Below are 12680 nucleotides of genomic sequence, written 5' to 3'. Positions count from 1 at the left end.
CTCCCCAGGCACTGCAGCATAAATGGCTGGCCACTGCGCCGGGTGTGTTCACTTTGGATGAAATGCACGAATTCTAGGTCACCCCCCCCCCCTTAATAGGACCCTTAACATCTTGAGTGGTCACAAGCAGTTTGGCTCGTATGCAAGTGCCAGAAAAGCCACATAACAGGATTCAAATTGTAGATTTGAGGGAGAAAAAGCGCAAGACAAATGCACAACCCATTAAGATCACTTTAATAAAGTCACAGCACTTCCAGTTATTTTTGGCCATGGCCAGATTCCTTAACACTGATGGGCCCAACAGAGGATTTATCCCAACGCAGATCTGAGGAACAAACAAGCGGTTAGAAAAAGCAGTGCATAAAAAGAATAAGGTCAACCTAAACTAATCCGACCTTTATGGGGCTGGTCACTTCCTCTTCTGGTACTACATGTGGAGTCACAGCAGCCACACACCTGGTCAGAACCATCTGCAGACACCCAACTGACAAGACACCCTTAAGTTAAAAGCATTTCCTCAGTCACCTGTACACTTTAGGTGGTGGGGGATCATACCCATTAGCAGAGAAGGAACAAGCTTTCTGTTCAGGATTTGGAGTCGTTGTTGCTACGGCCACCTTCACCATGCATGTGATGTAAACCTGCAGAGACCATCATTCGTAGATCATGATAGCACATCATATAAAGCATTCGCACCAGGTCACATACCAGTCCACCGTCTGGTTGCTGGAACCTGAAAGCCTCTAGCTGAAGCTGCAACTTGTCACCTTGAGTTCGAGGCATGAAGTGAGATCTGGAGCCTGTGAGCTTGGCATCAACCAGGCACCTGGGAAAGGAACCAAGTTAAACTTCATACACCTAGTGTGGGAGATATGAAGTGCACCACTTACCCATTGTTCTCAATAAAGGAGTATCTGGGGACAGATGTGACATCAGGGACTATTGTAGCCACACAGCTGTCCACAAACACACGGATGGGAACATGGCTGTATGAAAGCACAGATGCTTCAAGATTTATGATGTCACCCAGGAAGTATTGGTTTGAAGGCCTCTCGAATCTCCAGTCATCTACAAAGAAACTTTTAGAACAGGTTCACAAGCACTGGATAGTTACAAGAGCATTTGGTACACCAACCGGTCATGAGCTTGAGGGAGAAGACGAAGACCTCCTCTGCAGCTTCCATAGAGGTATATGGGACCCAACTGGGCACTAAGGAATCGCTGCTCACATTATGCTTTCTGCAAGGGAGTCAAACTATCACCTTACCCTGACTTCAGTACATCAGCAGCCTTGAACCCTGACCTCACCTTGAATAATGACACTCGATTCCAACCACTGCACTAATGCTCCGAACAATAGGAACACCAAGTGAAGCCTCTTGAGGGGTGTGGAGAAGTTTGAAGGTGTAGACAAGCTCATCGTTAGTCACCTGAAGATAGACGAGTCTGGTTAGTCACAAAACACTCCAAGCCACAGAAAGGGAACATTGAAACCTCACCATCACTACACTGCCACATCCATGCAATCCAGATTCAAAGACAAGCACTTGAGCAGAAGGGTCTTCTCCAGTTGCAGTACAGCCTCCCAGTGTAAGAGCAGAGGAGCTCACTAGCTTCCCAATCCCAAATAAGTCTTTCTTGACTTCCACATATATGGAACCCTCTCTACACTGAGCCGCTACGCTGTTGGGAGGGACAAAGTGACGCGGATCAAAAGGGATGACTGGCTGCTGTGGTTCTTCTGGCAGGTTTGGAAACTGCCATGTCAGTTTTGTCACTGGACCCAGCATCTGTTCTTTTGACTGAACACCAAAAACATCTTGAGAAGGCCTCCTAAAGTCACTCTTGGCTAGTGCTTGGACAGGAAAACTTTGTGGGGCAGATGCAGGTTTACTGGGGCCATGTTTCTTGGGAATTGGAGGCATCCTAGAGTCAGTCTTCTGAACTTTTGCCCTAGGCATAAAGTCACCTGGGGTCCAATAATTTCTCTCGCTGGGACTCCACTGTGCTTCAGAAAATCCCAGCACAAAAAGGAACACCAATGCAAATCCAACTTGCCCAAACCCCATTGTTGTTAAGCTTGCAGTTTGATAATGCGTTAGTGCTCCACCATCCAAATTTATTCAGCTGAAAATCAAGATGGCTCCACCTCTCTCGTGACAAGCATCATTTTCCTCTTTACCAGCTAATTTACTCAATCAATTTGTCACAGGTGAAATCCATTTATTTCTCTTTAATCAAAATAAACTATGCCCTATTTAAGGACATGTTGTATTAGAAGCTATACCAAATAATTGTTTATTTTAATGACAAATTATTAAATAATTAAATTAAAATTACAAATTCTCTGAAACACAACCAACATCTAAGCCTTTTTGTGTCCTCTTTTTATTCATTCAGAAACATGATCACAGACAGAATTGTTCACTAGAGTATTCAAAATAATAAAGATCATCGTGTTTCTACACAGTCAGGTTTAGATTGTGACACAGTTGCCTCACATCAGCACATCAATCTTCACAAGAGATGGAAATGGAGCAAGGGAATGCAAGATCATAGTATAGTACATAGATTTTATTGTAGATTCACTAAAATGTTTTCTCCTCCTTCCCATTGTTTTATGACTAGGTTGATCAGTTTGTGTGGATTTACAGTAGACTTCCTTCCTTCAGCTTGAACTACTGCATGCTGGGCAGCACAGAAATATAACTTGAACAGATGACTATAAAGCATTTGAATTCCAAATATTAACAAGTATGAGTGAAATAAACCCATTAATGGACATTAAGAACAACACGCATTAAAACACACTGGAAAATGTCTGGAAAAGTCTTAAACTAAATATATCGTTGACAAATAGTTTGTGAAGCAGTGCACACAAACACAAAAAGGTTGGCAACTATTAACAAAGAGGTTTTGATTTTTCTTTTTTCTGTTACACAGCCAACATTTCTCATTTGATAAGTTTCTTCAGAAAGAAACAACTAGCGTGCCACTGAACAGTCACATCTACTTTAACACAACACATAGGCTCATGGTGCATTCTTTTCATCTTGCCAATTCACAATTCTAACTTGCTGAAACAGCCTGTAATGGATGCATTTATTTCTGGTAAATGACAAGGGTGATGGAGTGGGAGTCTCCTAGGCACCATTAAAACAGCTTCATCTTACATAAAGACGAAAAAAGACAAGCAGACAGGTAAAGACACTGCTAGGGAGACTGGGTCAGCTTTGTATTCTGATCAAAGAACAGTTGACGGCTGCTTTCCGGTACACTTTAATTGTCCCATCTGCTTTTCTTACGTTTGGGGGGATCAGGAACTGCAAAGCTGTCTTTATGAGTCGCTGACCTCTCGGCGCCATCTCTTTCTGACCGTCCTTCTCTGTCCTTATGGCTCCCTTCACCGTTTCGGCTATCACTGTGACGATCTCTGTCACTATGACGGTCCCTCTCTGTGTAGCGATCACGGTCTCCACCACTTTGCCTGCCACTGTGACGATAACGATCTCCACGATGACCCCTGTCGTCAGCATTACTATCACTACAGGATCCCTCTTTTGAAGAAGAGCTAGAGTCTGAAATTGAGCTCAGGGAGCCTGTACTGCTGAAGCCACTCATTTTGGTGCCCGAGCTGAGGGGAGGGGGTGGCTGCATGGAGGGAAATGAGGAAGAGGACGATGGCAAGTAGGAGATGTGAGTTCCGTCAGGCCCCTCTCCTGATCCTGAAGGCAAAGAACTTAGACTTCCCGCACTGGTCCACCCAGAGGAGCTGCTGGACTTTGTGGTGAGTTTTGGAGGAACACCAGATGCTGCCACAAAGTGGTTTTTATACTGAGCCTGAGGGAAAGCAAAAGCAGTCAAACAAAATCCAGACATTGGTACATACAACTATATCTTTACTGAGGAATTTAAAGGGGTGGTTGAGTGTGATTTCACTTTTTTAACATAAGTTAGTTAGAGCATAAATAATTCTCAAAGTTCAATGCAAAGAAATCACTGTTTAAGGACTAAAAAAAAGACTGGAAGTGACCACAACAAGTCTCTTCCCAGGATTGAGACATCACTAACCATGATGTTAACGTCAACCTGCCCATTAGGGCTGCACGATTACGACAAAAATCATAATTGTCGTTTATTCCCTTGAAATTGTAATAGCGATTATTCATTACGATTATCACAATTTACATTGAATGATGTTTATGCCATTGATGCAACTACATGCTATATTTTTATATTAAATAATATGTGCTTTTCTATAGTATTAAGCCTCAAATGTCAAATATACATCGGATTGGTTTCTTCTTTAAATTATATAAAAATAGGAATGCTATTACAATGATATACTTATGCTAAAACATTGGAAAAACCCTTTCTAACATGCAGAAAAAAATGCATCTGAAGCAGTCAGAATAACATAAGTGGACTTTGAATGATTAATTGCCACTTTGAACAATTATGTAATTGTGGCATCCATAATTGTGATTGTGATTAGAAAATTGATTAATTGTGCGGCTCTACTGTCCATGGGATGGTAATGGTAAGGGTGCGTGATGTTTCCAGACAAAGTGTAAAGCTAACCAATCAGAGCACAATTATGTATTTTGTAGAGGGAGTGGCTTCATAGAACCAGGAACTCAACAGAAGGTTCTAATGAGAACAGAAACAGCAGTGTATAATAAAAGGTCAAATATGTGAAAATAATGTGCTTTTTTTAACAACTAAACATAAACATGTGTTACATTGCACCCCAAAAACACAATCAAGCTGATAAACCACTTCATTAAGAGTGGGTGGCAAAAGAAATTCAGTGAAAGATGTGACCAAGACAAAATAAAATAAATAAATAATAATAATAAAATGTACCTGAAATGCTTGCTTCAGGGCAGACATACGCTCTCCCATGGCCCCAGTGGAGGGTTTGAAGGCTTCATAGTTACCAAGAGCAGAACCACCACTACTACTGCGCTCCTTTATGAATAAATTTAAGATTTTAGAAATATAATAAAATCATTAGTTATTAATTAGCTGTGGTTTCTGTATGTAATTACGAAAAATAATTGGAAACAAAATAACATGGGGGATGGGCAGAAGAAAATATTATATATATATATATATATATATATATTTTTTTTTTTTTTTTTTCTTTTTTTTTTTAAATAAATAAATTCATAAAGCAAGCAAGCGAGCAAAAGTAAAGTCAAACTAACAGTGGATTCAGATCCAAGGCCTGGTCTCTCTCTGTAACCCAGGCCTCCACCTCCAATATTTGGCTTCTTCCCTTTCCCTCCCTTAAAGCGGGACTTCCTGAACCAGGGATTCTAGAAAAAAAGAAAAAACAACAACAGTAATGTGAAGATGTTGAGCAAGTCTGTGAAACATGTTGTATTCAGGTCATTGTTTTACCTGCATTGCCAGGTCCATCAGCTCCTTTGAAACACTCTGGTTTGCTCCCTCTAAATTTCTAACCAAGTCACCAGCAAATGAAGTGTCTTTAGAGGTGAGCAGAGTGTAAGCTAAACCCTTCTCTCCTGCACGACCTGTTCTACCAATTCGATGTGTATGTGTGTCAATGTCTCGTGCTACATCATAGTTCACAACTGTACGGATAGATGGGATATCCAACCCTCGAGCTGAGAAGTGCAAGACAAATTTGAATTAATACATAAAAGGTGACAAATGGAAAAAGTTCATTTACTCTGAACAGATAAAACTAGACAGATGAAGTAAGACCAACTAACCGGCAACATCAGTAGCTACTAATATGGGCAGATTCTTTTTCTTAAAATCAGCGATGACTTTGTTCCTCTCGCTCTGATCCATGTCTCCATGCAGCAGCCCTAGGCTATAACCTTCCTGATTGAGATTTGTAGCCAGTTCCTCACAGTTAGTCTTTTTAGTGACAAAGATGAGCACAGAGCCAGCTGATGTGAACTCAACCAGCCTGCGTGTCAGCCAACCCCACTTTTCCTGCCCAGAATGCAGCACTTCCACTATCTGAGTGACATCTTCATTAGCCTGGGAGTAGGAGAAAAGAGGTGTAAATAGAGGTTAAATAGATAATGCAGTGTGCATTTTTAAATACTTGCATAATAAATTGATTATGCACCTCTCCTATGTCTCCCTGCACAACACGAATGGGGTCAACCAAAATATCTCGCGCCAGCTTTTCAATCTTCTTCCGAAATGTTGCACTGAATAACAAAGCTGTGAGAGATCAGAGGTCATGAAGAGCTAGTACGTACAATAAATGCATTGGATTGGGTTAATGCAATAATGTAGAAGTGCTTTAAAGTAGCAAATTAATATAAATATGAGAGATACTTACTCTGTCGATCAGGTCTGACATGGCTAGCAATGGATCTCACTTGGTATTCTGTGTAATACAAATCGAGTTTAAATGAAATGCATCACAATAAACATGTGCTTATATTTCATCAAGGAATAGTTCAAGCTAAAAAAAAAAAGAAATCTGTCAAATTCTGTATTTACCCACCCTCATTATTCCAAATGAAACACTGAATGAAAGTCTTGTGGGTTTGATCAAATATGAGGGTGAGTAAAAGACTTCTTTAATGCAATACTTTGGTAATGAAATCTCAGTTGAGAAATGCACTGACTGAGCACAAATTAGTGGAATTAAACCAAAAAAAAGTGACATTTTACACATACCAAAGCCCATGTCGAACATGCGATCAGCTTCGTCAAACACCAGGTAGGTCACTCGCTGCAGAGATGTAGCCTTCTTCTTCACGTGATCAATCAGGCGACCCTATGTGAGAAGAGCCTTTAACAGTACACCCAAAGAAGGAACCCTTCGAGTAAACAGAAAGATGTCAAACGGGGCTGGGTATCAAAAGATAAGATGTTCTTACTGGGGTGCAGACAACAATTTCAGCTCCTTCCTGTAGAGCTTTGGCTTGTTCCCACATACTGCCGCCTCCATATACTGCCACCGAGCGGAGACCATAAACTTTCCCAAAGCGCTTACATTCAGAATGGATCTGAGCCACACAGAAAAGCACTTTTAAAGTGACTGAAAGCCAAAACACACTATAAAAACTTCATTCATGACCAAGACTACATGAGAAAACCAGTTGATCCTTTTGCCCAATCATCTCCTTCCATCTTTTACACCTTTCCCCCTTATAAAAGAGTATTTTTGTCCTTCTCTCTAAACCTGTTGACAGAGCTCTCTGGTGGGGCAGACGATCACAGCAATGGGTCCCTCTCCCTGCTCCAGCTCCTTCTGGTCCATGATGTGCACCAGCATTGGCCAAATGAAAGCTGCAGTCTTTCCACTGCCAGTTTTGGCAATGCCAATCATGTCTCTGCCACCCAAAGCTATTGGAACACCCTAGTGAAACAACACACATTACTGTATGTACTGTACATTACGATACCTAAACAACCACAGAGGGTTTGTGGGAGGGTCTGGTAGCTCACCTGGCACTGGATGGGGGTGGGTTGAGTGTACTCAGATTTACGGATCTGGTGCATGAGCTGCTCATCAAATCCAAAGTGGGCAAAACTGGTGGCTGGTTTAGGAGGGGCTGCACCTGAAACCTGTTCATTTTGAATATGGGTTAATGTGGGTTAAAAGAAAGTGAACGATCATTTGTGTATGTGCTGCCAGTGACCTTCAGATTGAGTTTCTTTCTCAGTTCCACCACTCCGGCCTCAGTCAGACTGCTGAGTTCCTCATGCTCAATAAAGAAGTTCTTCTCAAAGGGAGGATAGTCAATCTACAGACAGAACACTATTCAAGATTTGCACTTGCTTACATATACATTTTTTATGTATATACATGGGTCTTCTTGATATGAGCAATCTAATAAACGCACTTGCTTATCTATAGAGCTGCAGGAATGGTTCCCAAAACATGGAGACAAGTTAGCAGAAGTTGGGAAACCTCTTAAGTAAGTTTGTTTAAATGGAGCAAATGCATGCAACAAGCTTCATTGTTAGCACAAGCTGAAGATATTTTGACGTTTTATTCTAAAACATAACATATAAAAGTAATACATCACTGTTGATTTTTAAGCCTTTTCAATGTCTTAAAAAAGAGGTGGTTGCTCAAAATTGGCTAAAAAGGATTAAATGAAGATTAAAGGGTTGTCTGTCTTTTGACAACTGCATTTAAGCTTCGAATGTTGTGCTCATTTGTGAAGATTATCTTAATGCACAAACGTGTAAGGATCACATCTTTAATGTTCACAGAGCTTATTTTTGGCAATAATCCAAAAAATACTATTAGCTTTTTATCATAAAAACCTCTGAGCAGGCCTACAACAATATGCCATTCCTGCAGCAGTCTATATAATTAAGGACACTGATGCAACAATTACTGTAGGGAAATGTAGTAACTACCTCCGAGTGGTCTATGGGGGGCAGAGGCATGATAATCTTTTTGGTAGTAGGAGCAATGGGGTTGCCATCGCTGTCATAGTCCACTTCTTCCTCATCTTCCTCTTGGGTCAGCCCAGCTGTTGGGTTTTCCGCCATGTAACGAAAATATGCTTCCTGCAAAGAATGCAAAAAATTATTTAGATCAAGACAGGCAGCAGCAGCAGGTCTTCACTGCTGAACATAAAAAAAGTCATCTAAATGTTGTCTTAGAGTGCATCGAAATCAACTTGTCTTATAAAACATGGCATGTTAAAAACACAAATATTTAGAATGAAACCAACAATTTACTGAGCACTGAGGCGGTGTCCATGACATCACTGCTGTTTTAACACATAGCACTGACTCAAATAACAAAAGAATCACTTTTTCTGTAAACATTTAAAGACAATAGATAATAACTGAGAACCAATGAACTGGTTCAGAAAACATGTCTGAAGATTGCATTAAAAAAAAAAAGCTTAAAAACAACACCTACTCCATCACCAAAAGTACTTTTGAATGGCTCAGTCTGTAAACTGATGTAGATATATAGAGAGTATAAGAAAGAAAAATAGACAGAGGAGTTAAGCACAGTCATCGCTGTGGAAAAGATACGGTGGTGGCAGTAACTTCAAGAGGGTCACTCACTTGGTCATCCTCCTCTTCGATGTCATCCCGTATACCCCTGGAAGAAACAAGCGGAGAAAAAAAAAACTTCCCTGCGACTCGCTCAATCACCCAAAGAAGCCCATATTCTACCCATAAACCCCCTTTCCATTCCAATCTTCTCTGCTATAAATATATTATTTGGATGAACGGTCTGAGAAAAATGCTGTGATAATATCAGAATCTTACTTGGCTAACTTTTTCTCTTTTTCCTTTTCTTCAAGTTTCTTCATGTCTTTTGCTGCTTGGTCCTGAAAGAAGTCAAAAACAAGAATTAATGCAATGTCCAGTGTAGGGATGTCAACGATTAATCGATGATCGATTAATTGTCGATAAGAGATGCAATCGATTAAGGCTGTCGATGGTCGGTTAACCGATTCAATGTTGGGCTGCGTGCGGCTCATGCGCACTCAACACGTGCGAGCGGCTGTGAGTGACGGTGACGATATATAAAAGCATTCATTCACAATGTACAAATTAAGCTTTTAATGTGATTTAAACTTTAAAGTACATTAAAATAGAAACAACATAAAGTTCTTCAACATTAAATGCAATAGAAATGTAGTTACTAATCATTTCATCAGATAACTGTTTTATATCGTGCGCTTTGCAGGGCTGCGGGACACAGTGACAGGACAGGTAGTCTATTCATTCCTACAACTTGTTAATTCATTCCTACGAATTATTAATGTGGCAATTGTCCATGTTTCATTAATTTTGTTCCCTAAATAACCCATGATTTAAGTGAAATAAGGGAACAAATTAATAAATCGAACGAATTCTTAATTCATGAAATCTTTAATTTCCCTTCCCATTTTTACCACTGTAAGAGATGCGAAAACAGTTATTAAAAGCGAAAGATAATAAAATAAACCTGGGAAATTAGAGGGTTAGACTATGAAGATTTAGGAAAAGAAACAATGCCTAAATATACTGAATTTGTGGAAATTCGTGACCAACCGGCAAACCAGAACAAAGCCGCGCAAATGAAGACTATGGGGTCCAAAAGCATGGTCGCGATGTAACATTTTCCAGTTAACCTATTATTCCTCTAATAAACAAAGCTTTTATACCACACTTGTCATAATCAGATCTTATCATTTCTAAATAAATAATTGCTGGATTCAAAACAGCGATTCATAGGCGCTGTGACCGACACATTCCTGGAGCATTCAGTTTAAATAGACCGTATTATACCGGTCCACTCTGCTGTTATGCCAAGGACGTTTTTGCTCATATGAAGAGGATCATCTTTTCCGTCTATATGCGAATGCGTGTTAAGTACAAGCCTAGTTTACATTATAAATAATAGTTTAACATTCAAATACATTGCGAATATGGAAACATTTCGATTTGTGCCGAATGAGACATGAGCAATAACCTCCAAATAAATCTAGCCAAATCCGCGCTCGCTCATCCTCGACTGCACGCATGCACTGTCACGATCTAATGCGCTGTATGCCGGATTTTAAAAAATCTGACATTTTCTAGGACAGAATCCAGCAGGATCAAATTAATGTGAGCAACAGTGTGTTTTGGTGCAGCAGCGCCGATGTAGTTCACTTAATGTGCAGCGCAGTCACACGCGCTCCACATTTCTGATAATTTTATACAATAATGTCAGTTGAAAACATCGCAATTGTGCTTTAAAATACAACAACGAGCACCACAAAACCATTTAAAGAGGCGCGTTCAGCGTTCTCCGTGCAGGATTGGAAACTGTCAACAAAGTAAAATGACCTCAAAAGTATGGCGCGCTCTCTTCATTTTATCAAATGATCATAATCGCATCTATTCATTTTATAATCCTGCTACTAGCATTTTATTCAGACTAAAACCTCTTTAATTCAAGTGAGAAAGCGTTTTGTGTGTGTGTGTGGCTTTTGCACATCCTGTCATACCACTGACTGTGTGCCTGCAATAGACGCATTTTGCAGTATTATGGTTAACGATTAATCGATTAATTGATCGTTAATTTAAACGACGATCGATCATGGAAATAATCGAAATTTGACATCCCTAGTCCAGTGCCTCTTCTCAAAAGAGATCACTTCAGGAGCTCTCACCTCCACCTCAGCCATAAAAGCATCAAGAGGGTCATCCTCGCTGTCTGAGCCTCCTCCTCCTCCTCCTCCTCCAGACTTGAACTGCTGTCTAGTGGGAGAGTTCTCGGCCGGTATATACGGCAGATCTGAACTGCTAGACTCCTCTTCATCATCCTCAAAATAACTACGGAAAAAATACATTTCAAGCAATAACTGTAAAAGCCTCTTTCATTCACCCAAAACTCATTTACTCAAACTTAAATGGAGATATTAGATATAATGACAGTCTTCTCAGGCACCTTTTGGTTTCAGAAATAGAAGTGAATGAAAGTGACTGAAACACATACACATAATAATGAGATTTTTTTTTAGATTGAAATGATTTTGCAGTTATCATTCAGGCATGAACTGTCCCTTTAGCAGTGTTTTCAGTGTAGAAGTTGTCACGTTTTAAGTACTTACGCGTTCTCCTCGTCGAAATTGGCTCGTTTTGTTCCTATTTTGTAAAAAGACGAAAGCTGCTGATTCTTGCCATATCCACCCGATGGTCCTGAAGCTCCAAAAGCAGAGTGGGTCTTCGGGGGAGGACGAGGTTCTTCTTTCTTCCCACTCGCAAGAGAGAACCCCCCGAATCCAAAGCCCCGCTTGCCACTCGGGCCTCCCTTGCTCCAGTTCATGGCTGTTGGGCTGCAAACACAGCGGCAGATTAGGGATTAAAACCCGTGAGCTAAATTCAGAGTGTATAATCTGTATATCGCCAATCAGGCTAATTTACTGAAGCATAACAAGTACAAAGTCTTATTGCTCGCGCGCTGCTTACAGATATTTCTCAGCAGCTTTGCTGTCTTTTGCCATACTAATATCTCAATATTTGTGGGTCAAACAGCAAGTAGGAGACGGTGTCTCGTAATGCTGCGCTGATGGCCGTGGAGAGGCCTCTAGCTTATGTTTTTGTGTAACGTTAAACGGATTATGCTTCGATTATTTTCACGTTGCATGCATCGAAGCGTAAAAGCTGGATTTATCTACATTTTGTTTGTTTACCTGTTTCAGGTGACGTGACGAAAACGATCTTCCAAAGTGGGTGGACACCTTATTTATCCACAACGTATTTACCACTTCAGGCTATCTAGCACACTTCTTGGAGATTGGGCATTACGTCATTTACAATGGACTAGTTTTGTGTTTGGTAAAATTAGCGCGACGCATTTGGTGTAGAACGTGAATGTCGTGTTGCCAGATCCTCGTCTTTTTTTCAGTTAATGATAATGTTAATGTAAAGTATGGTACAAATGTTTTGTTTCAGTTTTGAATTAATCTCCTCCTTAGTTTAATATTTTAAATAATAGAAATCTTTGTCAGAAGTCAGGAACTTTCTTTGATCTGCATGAAAAATATACAGTAGCCACTGATTAAAAAGAACTGTTGCAATAATAATAATCATAATAATAATAATAAATTAAAAATTAAAGCAATAAACCCCAAGAACCCCCTTAGCTGTTATAAATTCGCTGTAAACCACAGCTTCACGGGGCTTGTTATTCCACATACGTATGAAGGTTTCACAGAATAAAACAGAGC

General features: G+C 40.2%; 2 protein-coding genes across 2 annotated transcripts; both read right to left on the bottom strand.

The window, feature by feature from the left end:
* Positions 1-217: 217 nt before the first annotated feature.
* Positions 218-2106, bottom strand: LOC113047197 (zona pellucida sperm-binding protein 3-like). Its single transcript, XM_026208519.1, has 8 exons — positions 1500-2106; positions 1309-1430; positions 1136-1239; positions 891-1068; positions 709-826; positions 556-641; positions 396-484; positions 218-325 (listed from the first exon to the last, which is right to left on the bottom strand). Exons 1-8 carry the CDS (start codon positions 2067-2069, stop codon positions 258-260), a joined length of 1335 nt encoding a protein of 444 aa, XP_026064304.1. The 5' UTR covers positions 2070-2106; the 3' UTR covers positions 218-257.
* Positions 2107-2370: 264 nt separating this feature from the next.
* Positions 2371-12285, bottom strand: LOC113047185 (ATP-dependent RNA helicase DDX42-like). Its single transcript, XM_026208500.1, has 18 exons — positions 12144-12285; positions 11562-11786; positions 11121-11283; positions 9244-9305; positions 9037-9073; positions 8371-8523; positions 7641-7745; positions 7447-7566; positions 7181-7357; positions 6876-7004; positions 6673-6772; positions 6329-6376; positions 6110-6207; positions 5742-6018; positions 5407-5633; positions 5211-5321; positions 4867-4971; positions 2371-3840 (listed from the first exon to the last, which is right to left on the bottom strand). The coding sequence occupies exons 2-18, from the start codon at positions 11774-11776 to the stop codon at positions 3280-3282; spliced, it is 2688 nt and encodes an 895-aa protein (XP_026064285.1). The 5' UTR covers positions 11777-11786; positions 12144-12285; the 3' UTR covers positions 2371-3279.
* Positions 12286-12680: the final 395 nt, after the last annotated feature.

This window comes from Carassius auratus, chromosome 28 (genome assembly GCF_003368295.1).
Source record: "Carassius auratus strain Wakin chromosome 28, ASM336829v1, whole genome shotgun sequence".
Taxonomy (NCBI): Eukaryota; Metazoa; Chordata; class Actinopteri; order Cypriniformes; family Cyprinidae; genus Carassius; species Carassius auratus.
This window is presented reverse-complemented; position numbering and strand designations above follow the sequence as displayed.